General features: G+C 33.0%; 1 protein-coding gene, 1 long non-coding RNA gene and 1 pseudogene across 2 annotated transcripts; 1 reads left to right on the forward strand and 2 right to left on the reverse strand.

The window, feature by feature from the left end:
* On the reverse strand, positions 1-3,792 carry LOC142609707 (putative disease resistance protein RGA1). Its single transcript, XM_075781416.1, has 2 exons — positions 1,036-3,792; positions 1-483 (listed from the first exon to the last, which is right to left on the reverse strand). Exons 1-2 carry the CDS (start codon positions 3,706-3,708, stop codon positions 457-459), a joined length of 2,700 nt encoding a protein of 899 aa, XP_075637531.1. The 5' UTR covers positions 3,709-3,792; the 3' UTR covers positions 1-456.
* A 6,850-nt stretch (positions 3,793-10,642) lies between these two features.
* LOC142609716 (uncharacterized) lies at positions 10,643-20,739 on the forward strand. Its single transcript, XR_012839657.1, has 6 exons — positions 10,643-11,192; positions 11,362-11,427; positions 12,561-12,656; positions 17,805-18,044; positions 18,724-18,782; positions 20,267-20,739. It is a non-coding gene; the product is annotated as an uncharacterized LOC142609716 (long non-coding RNA).
* Positions 14,314-16,498, reverse strand: LOC142609714 (putative disease resistance protein RGA1; annotated as a pseudogene).
* Positions 20,740-24,036: the final 3,297 nt, after the last annotated feature.

A 24,036-nucleotide genomic window follows, 5' to 3' on the forward strand; every position in this document is an offset into this window, starting at 1 on the left:
ATGGAAATGAAACTTTATAATTCCAAATACAAATATTACTCCCTTCAATGTCAATTAGACCTCATATGTTCTAAATAATTAAGCATGTTATTACACATGGTGCTTCACACTTACAAAGAAGAATCATAAAATATGAATATAAGAATGAATGTTTGCACACACAAATCCATGGATCTCTCAACTTTATACACAAGAATGTAGTCAAGAAGAGTATACACATCACTTCTTATTTATTTGTATCTCTTACTTTGAATTAAAATGACATATATGTTTATTTATTGACATCATTTAGTACAAATTACAATAACATAAATATTTATTCATTTACATCACTTACAAGCAAATTAAATAACGGAAATATTTATTTATTTACATATTGTAATACAAATTGCAATGAAGAAATACTTACGAATTACGGAAGGAACATGTGACTTTGAATTGAGCAACATTTAGACTTTATTGATTGTGACTTGTGTTGAGCTTCTGAAATGAAATTTGCAATATATGGTATATAAGCAACTTACAAGAACAATACTACTAGGAAAAATGTATTTACAAAAGATAAATAAATAAAAACGTATTATGTTCATTCAAGTTTTTGGGTGCCAATACCTTGCTTAGAAACACAATGTTACACAAACAAGATAAAATTCCTCAATTAATTAAATTAGATTAATCTCTTCTTCTCTACTTTTTCCTTTGTTTTTATTTTATTTTATTTATTTATTAATTACTTTCTTCTTTTGCTGGGGAAGGTCCAAAGGGGTGGGCAAAAAATAAAGATTTAGAAGACCACTTTACTTTTGGAAATCCAATTTCATGCAAAAAGATATTTTTGGTTTTAATTACTTTAAATCTAATTTGGACAAAGAGGGCTTTGACTTTTTTATTAAAAAAAAGGAAAAGAAAAAGAAAAAGGGGATTTGGGTTCATTAAGGATCATAACCAGTTTTAGGATTAATTTAAATCAGTAGAGAGAGTAGAGATAGAAACTATAATGGTACAAAAATAACAAGAAGACATATATGCCCCTACCTCATCATCTTCTCCCGGTAAATATATGCTGATGTCATCATCTCTCTCTGATGAACTTCCACTATCGTCATCGAAATTGTTATCGAAATCAATGTTTGGTACATGAGCAATTTTGTGCCTAACTTCTTCTCTACACTTTCTTCTCAACTTAGGACAATCTTCAATCTGAAATTCTCTTAGTGCAGTGAGATCTTGCATCCTCTCCGGGAGAGATGAGAACCTAGGGCAATTTATAATTCTAAGTGTTTGAAGTGATTTTAGATGTGGTAGCCACTCAGGCAAAGCGGTGAAATTACAACAATCTTCAATCTTTAGGTGTTGTAAAGTGTTGGCAGATGTTTGGAGCCACTGGGGCAAAACCTCCAACTTAGGTAACTTTACAATTGTCAACAATTGGAGGCTTAACTTGAGATCTTGATTCTCTTCTTTATCCGTCAAACTAAGCTCTTTACAATCCTCAATTATCAGGGTCTCTAGGGCAATTAGGTGTTTGATAGTGAGTGACAAAGTGGTCAAACTTGGACATTCTCCAACAGCCAATGTTCGAAGATTGGTGAGGCGCCCCTCCATCCCTTCAAACAGACATTTTAGATTCTTACAAGTATATATAGACAAACATCGAAGAGAATCCAAGCAACCTACTTCCTTCTCTGACAAGCAGGTATGTTTTGTTGTTACACACAAATGCCTGAGGCTAATTATGTCCCTAATATCTTTGGGCAACCGTTCAAGATTACTGCAACCAACAAGGTGTAAATTTTGCAAACTGTGCAGCTTGCAAATGGAATCTGGAAGTTGCTTGATTATGCAATTACATGATAGGTCAAGATTTCTCAAATGTTTCAAACTTCCGATGGAACTTGGCAACACCTCAAAGGATGATTTGCTCAGATCAAGCACCCGCAAATACTTAAATCTTGCGATACATGCTTCAAGTAAGGACGCAGGTTGCTCTGTTGCGAAAATAATAGTCTGGACTCTTCCCAACTTCTCTAGCTGTGTTGTAACTTCTTGCCCATTCTCCAAAATTGACAAATGACAAACTTCTGCAGCAAGGGTGGACTTCTTGGTCACTACCGAACACCCTCCTTTGGCAATTGAGAGTGCAAGATTGTGGACCAGATCATGCATTTTAAAGGTATAATATATGGGCATCATATACTCTTGATCAACATCTTGAAAGAAAGATCTCGACAACAGCTCTTTGATATACAAGTTACCAACATCTTCCAACTCCACATTTTCATCCTTAGGTGATTGAAGAATCCCATGTGCCAACCAAAATTGAATCAATGTAAAATTATTGAAGTGATAATCCTTTGGAAAACAAGAACAATATGCAAAACATTGCTTCAAGTGAAATGGCAATTGATTGTAACTGATCTTCAATGCGGGTAAGATGTCACCTTCCTTTTGTTCTAAAAGCCATATCTCGTTATCTCTAACAGATATCCACTCATGTTCATCAACTTTTGAATAAAGTAGGCTAGCTAAAGTACTTACAGCCAATGGAACCCCCTTACATTTTTTGACAATTTCTCTTCCAATATATAAGAGGTTTGGATATTTATTTTCTTGTCCTACCTTAAATGTCAATTTCACAAACAAAGACATACAGTCCTCTTCGGATAGACCTTTTAGATTGTATGTGGTAGTAGTGCCCATAATAGTAGCAACAGAACTATTTCGTGTTGTCACTAAGATTTTACTTCCATCGGAACCACCAATTAACAACTCTTCCAATTGATTCCATTTACTTCGATTCTCGTTCCAAACGTCATCCAAGACAAGTAAAAATTTCTTGTCTTTTAAAAGTTCTCTTAGTCGACATTGCACTTCATCCACACCCAAATTCTCTAAAATTTTCTTATCTTTCAAAAGTTCTTTTAAGCCGTTTGGCAATCCATCCACAACAAAATTCTCATCAATCCTATAAATTGCAGATTTAAGGATTTCTTTTGTCAACCTTGTAACATTAAAATCCTCATAAACACACACCCACATTCTCAATTGAAAATGACTAACTACCTGTTTATCATCAAAAGACAACTTGGCAAGTGTGGTTTTCCCCAAACCTCCAATCCCAACAATAGGAATTACACTGACATTTCTGCTAGCATCTTGCTGCATCAAAAGATCCATGATCTTTCCTTTGTCATCACCCCTACCGATGACTTTAGAAGGATTAACGAAGGAGTGGGTCATGTCCCTCCTGTTCATTGTTGTCTTCTCATCTTCAGGTCGTAAAGCAAGATCGAATTCGTCTTTAAGAGCTGCAATATCATCTAACTTCTCCCTAACACCCTTGATTTTATGTGCCATTTTAAAACGGAATAAAAGTGGATTAGAACCAGAAAAGAAAAATCGCACCTTTTTGCGAGAGCTCCCGTTTATCTTCATTACATCCTTCCGCAATACTCGATACTGAAATTCATCCAGCACATTCTCGGCATCAATAAGGACATCTTTAAGCTCCCTTAGCCAAGTCCTTAGCCTCTCGTTACTTGCTTGCTTCTCCTCAGCATCAATCAGTACGGCTTTAATGGCTAAGACTCTGCGCCCAATCTTTTTCAGATCACCTTTGAAGCCCCATGCCGAGCTGATCTCTTGGAAAGTACGGGATCCAAGCAGCTCCAGGACCTTCACTGCGATGCCATAGCCGATTTCAGCCATGTTCTTGGGGGTGGTGAAGAGCAAAGACAATCAAATGTGAAGATGAATGAGTGCTCACTGCTCAGTAGCGAGAATGGTAAAGTGTAAAACATAAAAACAACAAAGCAAAGAGACTTTTAATTATTGGAGTTGGTGAGAGACTTTAAAAGTCTTTTTTAAAAGTCTTTTACGCGTGGTTGGACGGTGTGGCCGTGTGGGGACGGAGCTCTGTACCGCGCATGTGCAGCCACAATATATAGTCTCTATTCACCAACTTAGATATTTCTAAGTCACCAGATACAGTTGGTATGTTATGAGTAATTCTCTCTATATTTTTTTTTGGAGACCATATGCTCTTTTCATTTTGGTAGCTCCATCTTCACAGTCCTAATATATATAGTATAAATTTTGCCAAAGCTATTAAAATAATTATGGGTGATTCAAAGTTATGTATATAAAGTCTTCATATTTTGCTAAGGATTGCCACGATTAAATGTGGATATTTCAATCATTGTCACAATTTGAAATACTAATCTTTATACTCCTTTTATATAATTTTGAATTTTTTTTAAATTTCTTAGGTAAATTTATTTATAAAATAATTGTGGCCTTATTATCTGTTTCATAAATGTATTATTATATATCTTTTAAAGAGTAAGTTACAAATTCTTTTTTTTTTTCTCCATAACTAGTATTAATTAATATTATATAAATTATTGATTAAGAATCAATTTACTAATTTGGTCCATTGACTATTAGCCATTAGTATTATCTCTAAATTCTTTATAAAAGAAAAAGGTAATTACATTCTTGATGGTTATATTAAAAATGATTAACATAGAGGCATACATTCAACCCACCAATCTAACAAATTTAACCCAATCCAACTTAATATGTCATTCCAAATTGGGGTTAATAGGTTAAATTGTAAAAAAAAAAAAAAAAAAAAAAAAGGAACAAAAAAAGAGTTGGATTAGATTCAGATTAGCAAAAAATTTAACTCAATCTATGCTATTAATAAGTCGAAAAAATATAATTTATATATATTTGTTGGTTTGATATGTCTAGATATTTTACTATTTAGTTTTGATGAACATGAACTATTAGACTTAATTTTGCTAATTAATTAATACACATCTCAAAAAAATGATCCGCAACATAAAGACTTTTCTATGAAATACAAAGAGAAAAAGGTACAAGACTTTTTTTTTTTTTAACACTTTGAAGAGAAGAAGTAGTAGTCTTAAGAGGCAAAATTGGATGGATAAATTAGTAAAAAAAGTAGTATCTTTATATAGCATTCACTATGACCTCCTTTTCTTTATTGAAAAAGTATAAAGTGAGATTTATATAAGTGAATAAGATTTAAGTGATGATGGCATATAAGTTAATAAAGTTTTTTTTGCTTTAATTTTTTGATTCCTCAAGGCTCAAGTTGATTGTGCTGGGTTTTCATTTTATATTTTAATTCTAGCCTAGCTTTATCGATTCCATTCAGCTCATTTTCAATTAATTTATTTTGTAAAATTAAATTAAAATTAGAACTAATAACAACTAACCACCTATGATTTTGTTGTGAAAATATTATATGATTTTGATAGGTATAGGATTTAAATATTCCATTTCAGCCATGTTCTTGGTAAAGAGTAAAGAGCAAAGACAACGAAATGTGAAGATGAATGACCGTGGTTTGTAAATTTGTTGAGAGAATGGTAAAGTGTAGAACATGAAAACAACAAAGCAAAGAGACTTTTATTGGAGTTGGTGAGAGACTTTAAAAGTCTTTTACGCGTGGATGGACGGTTTGGCCGTGTGGGGACGGAGCACTGTACCGCGCATGTGCAGACATAGTCTCTATTCATTTATGATTATTGATATAGTCTTTTTTTTTTTTTTTTTCTCTGAGAATTTATTGGCATAGTCTCTATTCACCACTGTTCACCAACTTAGATATTTCTAAGTCACCAGATATAGTTTGTGTGTTATGAGAGCATCCACACCAGCTCATTTATTTTACACATCCATTTTTACACTAAAAACTTACTTTTTTTATTTTACACATTCATTTTTACAAAATACCCACATCAGTTCATCTATTCTAACCCATCTTTTAATTAAATAATCAACTTTATCAAGTTTTTTATTATTTCTCTTTTAACTACCACTATACATACGCGCCCTCATTCTCTCTCTACCCATTCTGAAATTGCTCTCTCTCTCTCTCTCTCTCTCTCTCTCTTTGTGTACCCATTTTCCAGATCACCTCTCCGATTCGAGCTCCGACCAACAATCCACCACAGCTCCGAGCCACGAGCTCCGATCCAACAATCCACCACAGCTCCGACGAGCTCCAATCCGACGATCCACCACAGCTCCGACGAGCTTCGATTCGACGATCCACCACAGCTCCGAGCCACGAGCTCCGATCCGACGATCCACCACAGATCCGAGCCACGAGCTCCGATCTGAGCTCCGATCCACCATCCACAGCTCCGATCCGAGCTCCGACTCACAATCCACACTCCGATCCGAGCTCCAATCCACCATCCACAGCTCCGATCCAAGTTCTGACCCACGATCCACACTCCGATCCATCATCCACACTCCGATCCGAGCTCCGATCCACCATCCACAGCTCCGATCCGAGCTCCAACCCACGATCCATACTCCGATCCACCATCAACACTCCGTCCTGAGCTCCGATCCACCATCCACGATCCACGAGCTCCGTGCTTGTGTATCTCTGTCTTTTTTTTTTTTTGAGCAAGTGTATCTGTGTGGATGTGTTTGTGCGTGGGTGTGTTTTTGTGCATATGAGGAAAAAGAAGAAGATGAGCAGTTAACTGGGAGAAGAGAGAGAAAAAAATGAGCGAACTGGAAATTATTAAAAAATTGGATAAACGAGCTACAGTAACCGTGTTTATTTACACGGTTACTGTAGCTCATGTATGGATTTCCACATTTTAAAACATTTTTACACCCACCGATATGGGTGTTTTTTTGCTCAAAATGTGTAAAATTGTTAGTTTCTTCTATTTTACAAGTTTTTACATGAGCTGGTGTGGATGCTGTGAGTAATTCTCTCTCTCTCTCCCTCTCTCTTTTGTTCTTTTTTTTTTTGTGACCATAAGGCCATTTCATTTTGGTAGGGTCCATCTTCACAGTCCTAATATTTATAGTATAAATTTTGCAAAAGCTATTAAAATAATTATGGGTGATTCAAAGTTATGTATATAAAGTCTTCATTTTGCTAAGGATTGCTAAGATTAAATGTGGATATTTCAATTGTTGTCACAATTTGAATTACTAATCTTTATACTCCTTCATATAATTTTGGATTTTTTTAAATTTCTTAGGTAAATTTATTTATAAAATAATTGTGGCCTTACTACCTGTTTCATAAATGTATTATTATATATGTTTTAAAGAGTAAGTTACTAATTCTTTTTAAAAAAAATTATTTTCTCCATAACTAGTATTAATTAGTATTATATAAATTATTGATTAAGAATCAATTTACTAATTTGGTCCATTGACTTTTAGCCATCAGCATTATCTCTAAATTCTTAAAAATAAGTCAATTACATTCTTGATAGTTATGTAAAAAATGAAAATGATTAACATAGAGGCATACATTCAACACACCCATCTGACAAATTTAACCCAAATTCAACTTAACATGTCATTCCAAATTGGGGTTTTTTTTTTTCTTAGGTTAATAGGTTAAATTGTAAAAAAAGAACAAAAAAAGAGTTGGATTAGATTCAGATTAGCAAAAATTTTTATACAAAAAAATTTAACTTAATCTATACTATTAATAAGTCGAAAAAACATACGCAATTTAAAAAATATATATTTTGACTTTATATATATTTGTTGGTTTGATATGTCTAGATATTTAACTATTTAGTTTTGATGAAGTTGTAGGTTCTAACTGGCTCAACTGGTAAAATATCTGATAGTTGAATAAGAGATCTAGGGTTCAATCTCCGCCTATAACAAAAATTGATTGGTGTATTGGTCTCAGGAGCGAATGCCATAAGTTAAAATTTTCTCTCAATAAAAAAAAAGTTTTGATGAACTTGAACTACTAGACTTAATTTTGCTAATTAATTAATACGCAGCTCAGAAAAATGATCCTCAAGATAAAGAATTTTCTATGAAATACAAAGAGAAAAGAGCACAAGACTTTTTTTTAACACTTTTAAGAAAAGAAGTAGTATTCTTAAGAGGCAAAATTGGATGGATAAATTAGTAAAAGTAGTATCTTTATATAGCATACACTATGACCTCCTTTTCTTTATTGAAAAAGTATAAAGTGAGATTTATATAAGTGCACAAATAAGATTTAAGTGATGATGGCATATAAGTTAATAAAGTTTTTTTTTGCTTTAATTTTTTGATTCCTCAAGGCTCAAGTTGATTGTGCTGGGTTTTCATTTTATATTTTAATTGTAGCCTAGCTTTATTGATTCCATTCAGCTCATTTTCAATTAATTTTTTTTTTGTAAAATTGAAGTAAAATTAGAACTAATAACAACTAACCACCTATGATTTTGTTGTAAAAATATTATAAAAATGTTGTGAATGTAGCATCTCTTAAATTGTACAGACATGCTGCTCCTCAACTCAACTGTTATATGTGTGATAGAAGATGGATTTGAGAGAGAGAGAGATTGAAATTGAAATTGGGGAAAATGACTTTCAATGCCGGGCACATGACACACTCCATCAGAGACCCCCTGAAATTGTTGTCAAAGTCCACATTCCCTTCTCTCCCGCCAGCCACCACCTCTATCCCTGAATCTCCTCTAAACGACTAATCATAACTTTAAATCAAGGTTAGCTTTTTTTTATTAGTGTATATTATAGTGACTAGCTAACAGTTTTTTTACCTTGATTTGTTTAATGATCAAAAGTTAAAAATATAATAGTAAATTTAAATTCAATACAAGTAAAAGTCATAACTCATTAGCCAACAATAAAAAGGTAAAAAAGATGGGCTGGGTTTTTATTTTATATTTTAATTCCAGCCCATCCCAAAATCGAATCCATGGACAGCCCATTTTCAATAAATATATATATATATATATATATATTTTTTTTTTTTGCAGTACTTTGTCTACCGGTAGCTCCACTACCAAGGAAGTAGCCACCACCAAAATTCAATAAGTTAAAAGAGTTTAAAAAAAGAGACATTCTTGATTCTTCCTTCCAAAACGGATTGAAATTCAATAAGGCAAAACCATGTTATTGTTTATGTGATAGATTATGGGCTTGAAATTGAAATTGAAATTGGGTTTCAACGCCGGTGGTGGTGGCGCCATCAGAGACACGCCGGTGTTCTCCGCCAAAAAAGAAAGACTTGGCCAACCCTAACAAAACATCATCAAGATTGCATCGCCATTAATTCCCATAGCAAAACCTCTGTTCACAAGGTTTGTTATTAGTGAATATAGCGTGCTAACAACCACGGACACCTCCAGTTCGTGTCCGTGTCGGACACTCCACGCGTGTCCTCTTTGTTTTGTGTTAGGGGGATGTTTATTATTGTGCTTTAGTTAATTGTGGTTTTCATTATCATTATGGAATGGTTGTTTCAAATGAATTTGTGGACAGACAGCGAATGTAGTTTGTTATTAATATTGTTGTTTTAAATCAAAAGGTTTGGAATTTGGGTAAAGTTGGGGTTGAATGGAACAAACATGTCCTTGGAAGTTAATTTTGAATTGATGTGGAACTGGTCGAACGGTAAAACATTGGAGTTTGCATAGAGGCCTTGAAAAACTGTGTTTGTTGCTGATGCTTGTGTGTTGGGTTCTAATGGCATTGGATGAATGCAATGTATCCCCAAAATACTGGTTATGCTTATATATCCTTTCTTTTTGTTTTCTTAAACGTTTGAAAGTGTTTTAATCTAATGGTCTTGAGAAAGAGGAGTGAAGAGATACCCTCATAATAGAAATGATAGCCACCTATATGAAAGTCTTTAAATGCCAGTGATTGCCAATTGATTGACTTGAAGTGGCAATTACTGATGTTTGGATTGGAAGGAGATAGTTTTTCGTTTCATATGATTAGGCCACAATCATACTAGCAATCATAAGATTCATCACCTGCTTAATTGGACAGTGATTTGGTTTCATTGCATGCTACATGTTTTTCATTTCTTTAGGATGAGAAGGAAACACTTATTTCTTTTGTTGCAATTTTGACTATCATATATTTTGGCTTGAATGTGTAGGTACTAAGCAGTGTGCGTTTTCTCTTTTGCTTTCAGGTGATAGGAGTTAGTGGCTTGCATCCAGTACCAGTAAAGTGAAGAGGTTGTGTAGTGTGTAATATTATAAGTACAATAAAACTTCTCTTTATTGATAACTCATTTGTGTATTCTAATTTCTATGTGAGCGTGTGGGAATTTTATTGCAGAGTATTTGATACTTTCATCTTTTAAGTGTTGAAATTATTATTCTAACAAAACTATTTTAATGATATATTTTAGCGGCTACACTTTGACTAATGGTTGAAAATGTGATTAATTTTTTTTTTTTGAGCAAATGACAATTTGATTATTTGGGCTGTGATTTGCATGCGGTGAAATTGACTTTGTAAATGAGAGAGATGGTAAATTACCTGACTTGATGTGAATATCATAATTTTGAAATTTTACTGTGCTAGTGGTGAAACTAACAGAGTTCACCTTTTGAGCGTGTTTATTAGATTGATTAAAAAGTAAAAAAATATAATTTGCACTAGCTTTTTTTTTTATTATCATTTCATCAAAATCTGTTGGCCAATGATGCAATTTAACCATTCATTTTAAATTACAAATTTTACTAAAAACGTTGTCATTTCATTGATCTTATTGTTTGATGATTATATATATATATATATATATATATATATATATATATATTTACAGAATTAAACATATTTACTAGCTCATTTTAAACTGTTTAATTTGCTCAAAGATTTGGACCGAATTATTAGCTCATTTTCACAAAATGAAGCACTAAATTTATTAAGAATAAATCTTAAGGACTAATTTGACAATTGAAGTAGATGTCAAGAGACTAAAATTGAACTTTAGCATTTTTTTATATTTTATATAAAAAAAATTCATTTGATTTTAGACATGTTTTTAAAATTTTTGACAGTAATTATTTATTTTTAAAACTTAAACTAAACATAAAATATGTCTATAAATATGAAGATATATTATTCATTTGATTAATTCTTTGTTGTATTAATCCTGTCCTAATTTTTCAAGAGTTATGGTGTTTTCGCTGCCTGTCCTATATTGTCTGTTTCAATGTCTGTGTCAGTGTCAATCAGTGTCTTTGTCCACTCTCTCCAATATATTAGAATGTGTGTGGTGATGATGGTGTTTTATCATGGTTCATGTACCAAAAGCTTCTTGAGCTAGTGGAGTTCAAGCCGAAGGAAGTGATTTCAAGGGAAGCTACTCTACTTATTTTCATGGTTGGCGTTCCTAACGTTGCCAAGTAGGTTTTAATTAATTCAATCCATCAAATTGCATTGTCTTGCTTTCCTAGTAAGCTGTTACTATGTTATGCTAGATTATGTTTGAAAGTCATTCTTTAAATGGAACTATGGGGAAGTTTATTACATTTTATTGAACAATAACTGCTTTTGTTTTCTTTCATGGTGCAGGAGAAGATGAAGTGTGCTACTGTCGTCTCACTGCCTGGTGTTACTCAAGATATTGCTGGATACAAGGTGAAGAGATTCTGTGTTTTATGGTTTATTACCTTAGAAAGTAAAGAGAGACTGAAAGTTTAGTTTCATGTGTCTTTCACTGATATAGTTGATGTTGTTGCTTTTATGAGAAGCAAACTGACTGCAAGGAATTTATTTCTGACGTGTTATATTATCTGACCACAGACACAGTGATGGTAATTAGATTACAATGACTTACTATAATCTATCTTAATTGGTTGATTGCCACCCCCACCCCCATCCCCCAACCCAATTTTGCTAGCTGTCTTACTAATTCTTATTTATTTTTTTACTTTCGATTTTCTTTTTTAGCTGGCAAGCATTTGTAGGTTTACATGATTAGGAAAATAAACTATCTGGCTTAGGTATCTGGTTTTATTGCCAAATTGTGGTCTATGGTGTTTGGTTTATTTGGAGTTTGTTGGGTGATGTTGAAGAATGTTGTTGCGTTGTTAGCTTGCTGGTCTGGTCGTTTTTGTTGTCATCGGAATGGGAATTTGTGGATGGTTCCCCCTGCATTGTTTGATGTGGTGCTTATGGAGAGAGAGGAACGATTGGAATTTTGAGGATAGAGAGAGAGCTATGCCTGATCTCAAATTATATATCTTTAGAACCTTGTTGGACTTGATGTCAACTTTGCATAGTCAGCCATTATGTTCTGTTTTTGATTTGATAGATTCATTTGTATAATTGGGCCACACTTTTTTTGATATCAACAAAATTGCATTACTTATATTAAAAAAAAAAAGTTTGTAACAAGCTAGTTTGGGACTAGCTTAGAAGCTAGTTTTTTGCTTTTTAGCTTTTATCTACACTTTTTTAAAGCTTCACTTTTTCTTACTTTTTCAAAGTACAAGTATATTTAGCATACTTTTAACATAAAATTTTCAGCAAAAAATTAATAAGTTATTTCCAAACGGACACTAAATCAGTTGCGTAAACTTTATTTGAAGACATGTTTTTAAGGTCAGGCTAAATCATCAATTATTTGCCTCTTTCCTTTTCTTTTTAAAATCTTATTTTTTATTCTATCTACTGTTTCCTTTCTCCCCCTGTTGTTGATCTGCTGTTGAATTCTTTTGGTTCAACATCTATGTATGTTTAAATGCCGACGTTGAATTGTTAAGCTGCAGAATGCGCATCAGCTAGCATATATGTCCTAGAAACTCCGGGTGTATTGGTTCCAAGTATCCCTGACATAGAGACAGAATTGAAGCTGGCTCTTGCAGGTATCATGCTCTTGCAAATAATTTCTCTTTAGTTTCTTGTTAGATTTCTTACAGTACACATGTGAATGTGCACAAACATATACACACAGCTACCTGCATGCTTTTTTAGTTTTAGATGTGCCAATCTTGCTTGAATGATCAGTGTTGTAAACATTCAAAAATGAGTGACTCTACAATCACGATTAAGAGAAGTCATAGACTACTCAACCTGAGCTGATTTGGTTGCAATAAAGAAATTAGATTCAGCTTACCAAATTCTTAAATGCACGTGAAGGTTCTGTAAAAGATTCAATGATAGGTGAGGAGCGAATTGCACAATACTTGCTGGCAGTTTTAAATACTCAAGGGACTCCCCTTTATTGGAAGCACTTGAACAGTAGGAGACTAGAAGGGATTTGATATGATTCTAAGGAAAAACATGAGTATAATCTTAAAGAACAAATGCTTGAACATATTAATCCATGGATCTCTCAACTTTATACACAAGAATGTAGTTAGGGTAGTATACATGTAACACATTTATTTATTTACATATCTTACTTTGAATTACAATGACATAAATGTTTATTTTTACAGAAAATACAAAATGCAAAATAACATATTTATATATTTATTTACATCACCTAAAAGCAAATTAAATAAAGGAAGTATTTATTTATTTACATCTTGTAATCCAAATTGTAATGAAGAAATGCTTACGAATTATGGAAGGAACTTGTGACTTTGAATTGAGCAACATCTAGATTCTATTGGTTGTGACTTGTGTTGAACTCCTGAAATGAAATTTGTAGTTGTATAGTACATTGGAAACTAGCAGTGAGGATAATACTATGAAAAATGATTATACAAAAGAAAAATAAATAAATAAAAATTTAATATGTTCATTTAAGATTTTATGTGTCAATATCTTGCTGCCCAAACTTTGAAACACAATGTTCTAGAAACAAGAATCAATTCCTCCATGAATTAAGGATTAAATGTTTCTTCTTCTCTCTCTCTCTCTCTTCGGAATCGGTGTGGGGAATATAAATATTTAGAAGACCGGTTTAGTTTTGGAAATTCAATTTCATCCAAAAAAATATCTTTGGTTTTAATTTAATTTGAATCTAATTTGGACAAAGAGGGCTTTAGCTGATTTTTTTCATATTTATTTTATTTATATATAAATGAAATAGGGGGTTTGGGTTCATAGCAAAAAAAAAAGAGTTGTAAAGACTATCTATAGTAATAGGACAAAAATACTAATAAGAAGACAAATTTTCCCTTACCTCATCATCTTCTCTTGGTAAATTTATGCTACCCTCATCAAGAACAATTTGTGGTAAATGAGCGATCTCCTCTACATTTTCTACTCAAATTAGGATGACCATAAATCAACAATTTTGTTAGTGCCTCCATCCCCTCCGGGAGAGATAACAACTTAGGACAATTGTCAATCCAAAGTGTCTGAAGTGATTTCAGACGTGGCAGCCAATCCGGCAAAGCCGTTAAATTTTCACATCCTCCAATCCATAGCAGTTGTAAAGTGTTTGCAAATCCTTGGAGCCATTGAGGAAAAACCTCCAACTTTGGTAAACGGAAAAACATTACATTTTGGAGGCTCAACTTGAGATCTTGATTGTCTTCTTCTCCCGCTACCTCCATCAAACTAAGCTCTTTACAATCCCTAATTATCAGGGTCTCTAGGGCAGTTAGGTGTTTCATACTTAGTGTCAAAGTGGTCAAACTTGGACAATTTCCAACCACCAATGTTCGAAGATAGGTGAGGCGCCCTTCCTCCATCCCTTCAAAAACACATTTTAGATTCACACGTCTCCATATCCACAAAGATTGAAGAGAACTCAAGCAACCCACTGCTTTCTCCGACAAGTAGGTATGCTTTGTTGTAACAATAAAAAGCCTGAGCCTGATTATGTCCCCTATACCTTTTGGCAACCATTCAAGATTGTGACAATTTTCAAGCAGTAAAGTTTGTAAACTGTGCAGCTTGCAAATGGAATTTGGAGGTTGCTTGATTATGTGATTAAATGATAGGTCGAGATATCTCAAATGTTTCAAACTTCCGATTGAACTTGGCAACACCTCAAATGATGAATTTTTCAGATCAAGCACCCGCAAATACTTAAATCCTGAGAAGCATGTTTCAAGTAAGGAATGGATTGGTCTGTTTGGAAAATAATAGTCTGAACTTTGCTCAACTTCTCTAATTGTGTTGCAACTTCTTGCCCATTGTCTAAAAATGATAGGTGACAAACTTCTGCAGCAAGGCAGACTTCTTGGTCACTACTGAACACTCTCTTTTGGCAATTGAGAGTGCGAGATCATTGATAAGATCATGCATTTTAAAGGTAAAATACAGGATATTTTCTTGTTCAACATCTTGAAAGAAAGATCTCGACAACAACTCCTTGATATACAAGTTGCCAACATCTTCCAACTCTTGATTTTCATCCTTAGGTGATTGAAGAATTCCATGTGCCATCCAAAATTGAATCAAGAGAAGATTATTGAATACAAAATCCTTTGGGAAAATAGAACAATGTGCAAAACATGGTTTTAAGTGAAATGACAATTGATTGTAACTGAGCTTCAATGCAGGTAAGATGCCACTCTCCCTTTGATTTAAATTCCATATCTCATTATCTCTAACAGGTATCCACTCATGTTCATCAATTTTTGAATAGAGTAGGCAGGCTAAAGTATTCACTGCCAATGGATCCCCTCTACATTTTTTGACGATTTCTTTTCCAATTTCTAAGAGGTTTGGATATTGTTCTTCTTTTCCTTCCTTAAATGCCAATTTCACAAACAAAGACAAACAATCCTTTTGGGATAGACCATCTAAATTGTAAGACTCTACAGTGCTCATAATAATAGCAATAGAGCTATTCCGTGTTGTCGCTATGATTTTACTACCATTGCAACCGCCAAGTAACAAATTTTTCAATTCAATCCGTTTTATATGATCCTCATTCGAAACATCATCTAAGACGAGAAAATTTCTTATCTTTTATATGTTCTCTTAAACGCATTTGCAACTGATCTATGCTCAAATTCTCATCAATATCAACTGCTGATTTGAGGATTTCTTTTATCAATCTTTTAACATCAAAATCCTCAGACACACACACCCACATTTTCAATTGAAAATGTCTAACCACCTGTTCTTCAATATACACCAACTTGGCAATTGTGGTCTTCCCCAAACCTCCAATCCCAACTATGGGAATTACACTAACATTTCCGTCAACATCATGCTGCATCAAAAGATTTATCATCTTTTTTTTGTCATCATCCCTACCAATGACATTCTGAGAAGGAATAAAGGACTGGGTCATGTCCCTCCGGTACATTGTTGTCTTCCTATCTTCATGTCGTGCAGCAAGATTGAATTCAGCCTTAATATCTGAAATATCATCTACCCTCTCCCTAATACCCTTGATTTTACGTGCCATTTCAAAATGGAATACAAGTGGATTAGAACCTGAAAAGAAATAACCCGCCTTTTTGCGAGTGCTCCTGCATCTCTTTATTACTTCCTTCTGCAGAATTTGATATTGAAATTCATCCAGCACATTCTCCGCATCATTAAGGACATCTTTGAGCTGTCCTAGCCAATGGTTCAGCCTATGGTCACTTTCTTGCTTCTCCTCAGCATCTAAGAGTACGGCCTTAATGGCTAACACGGTGCACTGAAGCTTTTTCAGATCGCTTTGTACGCCCCATGCTGAGCTGAGCTCCTCGTAAATAAGGGATCCAAGCAGCTCCACAATCTTCCCTGCAATGCAATAGGCATTTTGAGCCATGTTCTTGTGGTGGTGGGATGGAAAGGAATTTGATGGTTAAGTGAATCAATGCCTTTTGAGAATTAGCAGTTGTTTTTATTATAGAGCAATTCTGAGAGGGCAGATATAATTGCAAATAAGTGAATCAAAATTGTACGTAGGTGGATTTACTGCACCATGGATCATGACTTGACTTGGTCCACAATTCTTTTTAGGCCGTAGGCAAAGCATGGAATAGGAATGACTTAAGCATTGAGGCAAAGTATATATCTTTTAATTTGTTGGGACGGAATCATTTTCCTTTAGGTGTAAGTAAATTAACTATTCGATACATACTCGAGTTGAGAATAGATTTGGTGGAATCTCATTATTTGTTTGAAAGAAAAAAGAGGGGGCTAGATAGAATCTGTGACATACTATGCAAAGAATGATGCATTTCTTTCCAATGTTGGCTGGTACAGGGGACATTCTTTGAGTTGATAAGGGATGTTGGCTAACGATATTCTCTCTTAAATTGAATATATATGTATCCATACTAGTACTATGGATTACAACTGGCTTGGAATGGGGATTAGAATCGTATTCCTAGCTAGCAGTTCAATGTATTACATCAGAGAAAAATTCATATCGTCCACTTCTAACAAATTAAATCAATGATTGCAGGTGTCTACTTACACAAACATGGTAACTTTAATCATTTAACCATACAATTCTAATACTCGTTTAATCATTTAATCACACAATTGTAACATACTTAATTTGAAACAGATGATTAGTAAGTTCAGAGGACAATGATCTTTCTCTTTCTTTTTCTTTTTTTTTTCAAATTTTAAATTTATTTAGCTTCACTTGGATGGCTTTTTAAAAAGGATGAGAAGCTTTTTTGTTTTCTGTGGCTGTAATGTTCTTTTGTTAATATTTAAAAAAAATGAAGAATTGTTGAAAGAGTGAATGACAATAATTTATGGTAGGGATAAATGAGCAAACAATACAACCTTGTTTTGGGGTGGTTGAGATGACATCAAGGTAAGCAAAAAAATGTTATTTGATTTATATAAAGTAAATAAGAGAAAACTTACAAGGAACCCTATAGACAATACATAAATTGGGGAAGAGTAAATTCATACTCTTACAAAAACTAGTAAAATCATAATAACCAAACACCAAATCAAACCTTCTACTTCTTCCTCTCCTCTATTTCTAAGTCAAATATGGCTGCTCATCGAAATCAATTCTTTTCTAAAATTTCTTTATCCAAGAAAGAAATTAAGAGAGAAAAAGAGATAGATAGAGTCAGAGAGATAATTCTACTGCTTAATTAAGATTTAAACTTGTCTATTTATTGTTCTATACATCTCTATAGGAGTAATGAAAGGGATATCAAAAAGACATTAGCATTTATATTTAGGGAAAGTGATTAAAGATGTGATGTGGGCATAGGGATTTCTTTCTCTTTCTTGTTGAGGAAGTGCTAGCCAGAGAGAGCTCAGAGCTCAGAGATGATGGAAGTACTCTGCAATTGCCAGAAAGCACCTTGCAGCTCGACAGGTTGTGAGGATTTGATGCAGCCTGTGGATCGTCTGGTGCCTCAGATTATCTGCCTGTAAGTTTATTCTTTTTTTTTTATTCAAGAAATGTTGCATAGAATACATCAATACAAGAAAAAATGTATAATATGTAGAATCTAGAACTGACTTTAAGAGAAGAAAAAGCACTATTTGGTTTATTAAACTTTAAATTTGAATAGTTTTCCAGGGCACATGAGTTGGACCTTAGCGCCGCCAGTATAGTTTTCTTGTCAAATTGGCTATAGAATAGAATTGTGAGAATGTGTCAATATTATGGTAAATTGTGGACATGTATAATTATTCTGGGTAAAATATACATGTCATATATAATTATATATACACATTTTTCTAGACATTTGACAAGAACAAACTATACCCTTTTAATTTTTCTTTTTGTTCTTTTCTAAATCATTCAGAACATTAGAACTTTTTTTTCCCTGTAATGCATTTATCTTAATTCACACAAAGGAGTTACTATCTCTATTTGTCGCATATGTAGGTCATATATTTCAAATTGAAACAATAATGATGATAGTGTACTAGGTCCAAACCAGGGAAAACAATACCACTATAAGTCAACTTATGACTAAATGGTCATGCTTAGGTGATTGATTTGCTAATAGGTGATTTGCCTGAAATTCCCTTGGATTTTTGTATTTTTATGGGTATAATTGGAATCTCACATTTTTGCCTAAACTGCCTTAACTGTCTCAGAGAGTTCGCCAAGGACAGTGTCCGCCTTGTTAAGCGCTGCCACAAGTTCGATTGCAAAGGTATCTCTCCCTCTCTCACAAGTTCGACATGCACTTGATGATATTCGTCCATTTTTGTGAGTAGTACTAATTGCATGCAATTCTTTGATTAAAGTAAATACTTATTTGGATGATTCAGGATTGGTTTCTAGAATTATCGTCATCTCGTTTAATTATGAATTAATTTCATGTATTGCTCGACATGAATGGAGGCCATTAGATTAGAGTCATTGTTTGTCAATTTGACAAAATCCAATCTTCAATTTTAGTCAAATTTCAATTTCATCACTCCACTATTGATTGGGACAATATTGTCCCCCAACTTCCAAAAATCCAAGTAAATTTTATTTTATAGGAGAACCTAGCTTCAAATCCCAAAAAAAAAAAAAAAAATCAATTTAATACGTAGAGTTTACTTTTTGAGGTCTGTTTGGGAATAGCTTATTTAGCTTTTTGTTAAAATCTTTTTTGTTGAAAGTGAATTAAATACTTGTACATTGAAAATGTGAGAAAAAGTGAAACTTTAAAAAGCTTTACATAAAATGGCTTACAAGGTAGTTACAAACACAAACTTGGTTTAAAAGTTATGAGTGAAAATTTTTGACACAATTAAATGCATAGGGATAAATTGATATTACCCCGATTTTAGAGGATTAGAAATTGTAGTATGGCTTTTTGAAAATGATAATGAAAATTTGAGATGGGAGCATTATTAGAAATTGTGAAATTGATTTTATGATCTTATTGATGGTATTCTTCCTCTACCATTTATTGAATATGATCTTTGTTTTTCTTTGGCATTTTGGTTTGGTGCAATGAATGGTTCGTATTTTGGTATTTGCAGACATTGGTGATAGACTTTTGTATAGGTTGAAAACTCAAATTGTTGTGATGCTACATAATTAATGACTAATGATCAAAAAAATAAATATTTAAAAGAGCTTATCAGGTTATTAGTAAAGTAGTGGTTTCTGCTGGTGCACTACCTTTGTGGTGTATCACACCATTGTATAAATGCCTATCTGAAAAGTGTTCTCTTTTCTAAAACGTCCTGTAGTTTCATCTCTATTTTGTTTCACAATGTACAACTCTCAATGTGTATTGTTTAATCATGTAATGTACTTGTGATATGATAACCATCAGCACTAGCCATCTATATTGCTGCAATTTAAAGGCATCACGTATTTATTATTGGGGCAAATAGTTTGAGAATGTAATGTTTACATTTTTGATAAGCTGTACTTGATGTCATCTGTTTGCACATCCAAATTTTGGAGAGAGTTTCCGATATTAATGTTTTTAAGTAAGCTGTTGAGACTGTTCCTGAGATGATTTTGATAGTTGTAAATATAATGATTTATGGATTTTAGTCTCTACTAGCTACTTGAAGTAGATCATGGATCTGCCAGGTTTTTATGAGTGTCTTACATTTTTTTTTTTTTTTTTAAATACCTTTGGTGTATAATTAAATCGTTGATGGATTTTGTGTTTGTATGAAAATGCAGGTCATGTGAAGAAGCACTAATTTGCTAGATGTGGAAGGCAGATGGGTCAGAGTGATACTTAATGTTAAAGAGGAATGCTTAGCAAGTAGCTTCTTAGGTCTTATTTGATTAGCTTGGAGTTGGGACTAGAATCCGATTCCCAGCTAGCGGTTCAATGGATTACATCATAGAACAATTCATATCCTCCACTTCCAACAAATTTAATCAATGATTGCAGGTATCTACTTACACAAACAAGGACAGAGAGACAAATAGATGTGCAGAAAGATGAACTAAAATAGAGGGAGCAACCAAATGCAGATGGTAAATACTTCATGACACACATCCCACCTTTTTTATTACTTGTTTCTTTTGGGACCATACAAGGATGATGCAAATGCATACTGCATACCCCTAACTTTTTGTATATATTTTTGTTGGTTGCAACTTATTTTGGTGCATAACACTTCGATTGTATTTTGCTAAGTTATTAAGCCCACTCCGTTTGCATGCCAAAAAAGAAAAGAAAAAATTGTGTCCACTATTGGGACCGTGTATGTCAAACACTAAAGTGCCTTGCAACTACATTCCGTTTTTAGCTAGATGTGGAACACTTTAAAATAAAATTAAAAAAGGGGTCCTTGTTAATGAGTGCTCTCAGGGTATCTGTTTATAGATCATTTTAAGAAAGTTTTAATACCACTTTTATGGGAAATATAAAAAGTTATCAAAAAAGCTAGTTACTTTTTTGGTAGTTATTTAATCCAATGCATTTAGGGCATTGGTTAATTTTTTTCTAATTAAAAAAAAAAAGTTAAAATGCATAAGATATATTTTATTTTAGGAACTAAATTATGAGTCATTCTTCCGTTTAGAAGCCTTGGACAGTTGCCAAAGTGAATTAATACTAGAGTTGGCCTTGAGTGTAAAAGGCAACTTAAGATAAAATACACAAAGAGATGAAAACCATACAAAATCGAATAAATGTCACGCATCTTATATTTAATATAAAAAAATGGAGAGAACTAAAATTAGGATTTCCTACTTTAAATTAAAATGAAGGATTATTACAAAAAGTAATTAGTTTATTGAATCTGGCTTGTGTTGCTAAGGCCTCTATTACATTTGAAGCAAGGGAGAGAAAATCATTAAACTGACTTAACCAAATCCTTTTCTACGCATTGACTATAATGCCTTTCTTCCTTTAATTCACCCTTGGCCCTATATTTTAATCATGTTTAGAAGATCCAACGTTGTACTGAAATATCATTAATGTATTATCTTTCAAATAAAAATGTGACTCTCTTTAATTTAATTTGCATTGGATTTTCTCATAAAATAAAAAGCAAGTTTGAAAAACTACTAACATTATTTTCTCATAAATGCAAATTATGATCGAATTCGTTTGCAGTGCCCTCTTCAACTAAAACGTAAACGTACCTGGAGCTGACAAGCTCAACTTGGCCTTCCAACAACTGGCAATTCGGTGAATGACCAATACCATAAAATAACCCCTTTGCCACAAACACAGATTTTGAAGTAAAATTCTAGACGTCTGGCCTTTTGTATTGCTAACAATATCTATGGTCTCTGTATTGAAGTGCACGGTGATATTTAGATTGTTGTACACTCTGAAACATTCAAGATAATCAACCGGTTAAGCAAACATTCAGAGAGTTGAAAACTCATGTACAAGTTGTTCATAAGTACATAATTCACCAGAAAAAAGGCAGCCAACAGTAAAAAAAAAAAAAAAAAAGACCATCACAAACTGAAACTTTTTAGCCACTACTAAGAAATTGACAGTGGCATTATAATTAGTGTCAAGGCAGAGGGTCATTGCAAGTCCGACAAAACACTTGTAATGTAGGTTTAAACAATGGCATAAATGAGATTTAACATTCTTTGAAGTGGCTTTCGGTAGAGAATTTAAATGATAGAAATTATTGCATGGCAATTGAGGTAAAAATATGAACGTTCTATGGTGAGCATCATAATAAAGATTGTGTAAGAAATGTTGGAAAGGACTACCTTCCGCACGTAATAATGCACTATCGTCTTAAGTTAAAAAGGACCAAAATCAATCATGTCAACAATAGAGAAATTTAAGGGTGATATACTATAATCTAATTGATGTTATTTGATGCCCCAATCGCATACGTATCAATAAGCCACAATGTCCCTCTTTTTATAATCCTTGCACCCAGTAACACAATTATCGATGGATACACTTAAATCCTAAAGTGCCAAATTATATATATATATATATATATATATATATATATATATATATATATATATATATAAAATTTGATTTCCCCTCTTTTTTTCTTTGCTAATTCTCTTTTATACAAGAAAAAGCTTTAGAATATAGTGGACTGAAATTACTAGAGAAAGGGATTCTCGAAAGACATGCAAGGCCCAGTTTATCAAAACCAAAATCTGAAGAGAAAGCATGTCACATTCTCCAAAATCTAGATAAAACAAGACCTTCCTAAGTTTTTACTATGAATTGACCATTTAATATTATACAAATCTTCTTGCAAAAAAAAAAAATTTATACGAATCTATTTACAAACTTATACAATTCAATTTCAAGTATATAAAAATATATTTCAAGACAATTATATATATAAAAATATAATATTATACATAATTATATCGAGCCCTCATGTTCATGAATAAATTATTATGTTTGAATTTGACTCATTTAATAATTGAGTCTAAACTTAGGCTTCAGTTTGACTCATTTGCTAAATAAACGAACAGAAATAAGCTTTTTTACAAGTCGAGTTCAAGCAGTTCATAAATAACTTAGTTTATATATAGCCCTACCATGAAGCTCTAGATTAATCAAAACAATTTCAAACATATAGGGCACAAAATCAAAATAAATACAAATATAGAAGACGTCGCTGGGCATTGGAAGGGAGCAAATTGTAACGATACATAACATTTGAGAATCACTTAAAAAATTTAAAACCTAGGTGATAAAATCAAAATTAATCAACATGTTAGGATATTTTTATTATTATTTTCATTCAAACCCAACCCAATTAAATCCATGGACAACCACCATTTTCACTTTTTTTTTTTTCTTGGTTTTTAAAACAATGCTAGCTTTAAACCCTTAAACCTCCAACAAACTATCAATTTGCAGTGACCAAATGTAGAGAATTGTAAGCTGAACTGAACAAATGTGATCAATATTCCCCCAATGCGACCAAGCTCCGCATTCCATTCTCCTTAGCCAGCCACCACCTCCAACCCCAACCCTTGACAGCACTCTAAGGAACCTCCTAACACTACTCAATTCAATATTTATGGGTAGAATTGAGTTAATTTTTAGAATTATCATGAGTGGATATTTCTCAAGCTGAAGAAGTTGTATTGGGTTTTTCATTTATTTTGTTTAGATTAATTTGCAAATTACACTCTAAAGTTTGGGATAATTTTGATTTTGTTTAAAAATTTTCAAAATTCAAGCTACTCCGTTAACACTAGGTATTGTTTGGATTTGTTCACTTCCACCAATGTGCTTTGCCTACTTGTGTCCATTAAGCACTAGATTAATCAAAAGAATTTCAAACATATAGGGTGCAAAATCAAAATAAATTCAAATATAGAGGGAGTAGTTGGCTTGCCAAATCGGCTGGCACTAAACAAAAATTAAGCATGGTGTGAGCAAATCATAACATTTAGGGATCATATCAAAATCTTGAAATTTTAGGGGATATAATTTGTAATTTAATCTTTTATTATTTTTTAATTAAAACCCGAGCCAATTGGAT

The sequence above is a fragment of the Castanea sativa genome, chromosome 9 (genome assembly GCF_040712315.1).
Source record: "Castanea sativa cultivar Marrone di Chiusa Pesio chromosome 9, ASM4071231v1".
In the NCBI taxonomy this organism is placed as follows: domain Eukaryota; kingdom Viridiplantae; phylum Streptophyta; class Magnoliopsida; order Fagales; family Fagaceae; genus Castanea; species Castanea sativa.

Excerpts from the sequence above, each read along its gene's own strand:
- LOC142609707 (XM_075781416.1), bottom strand. The coding sequence starts at position 3,708 with ATGGCTGAAATCGGCTATGGCATCGCAGTGAAGGTCCTGGAGCTGCTT. Across the intron at positions 484-1,035 it reads TACCGGGAGAAGATGATGAG|AAGCTCAACACAAGTCACAA; the intron begins GTAGGGGCATAT and ends ATTTCATTTCAG.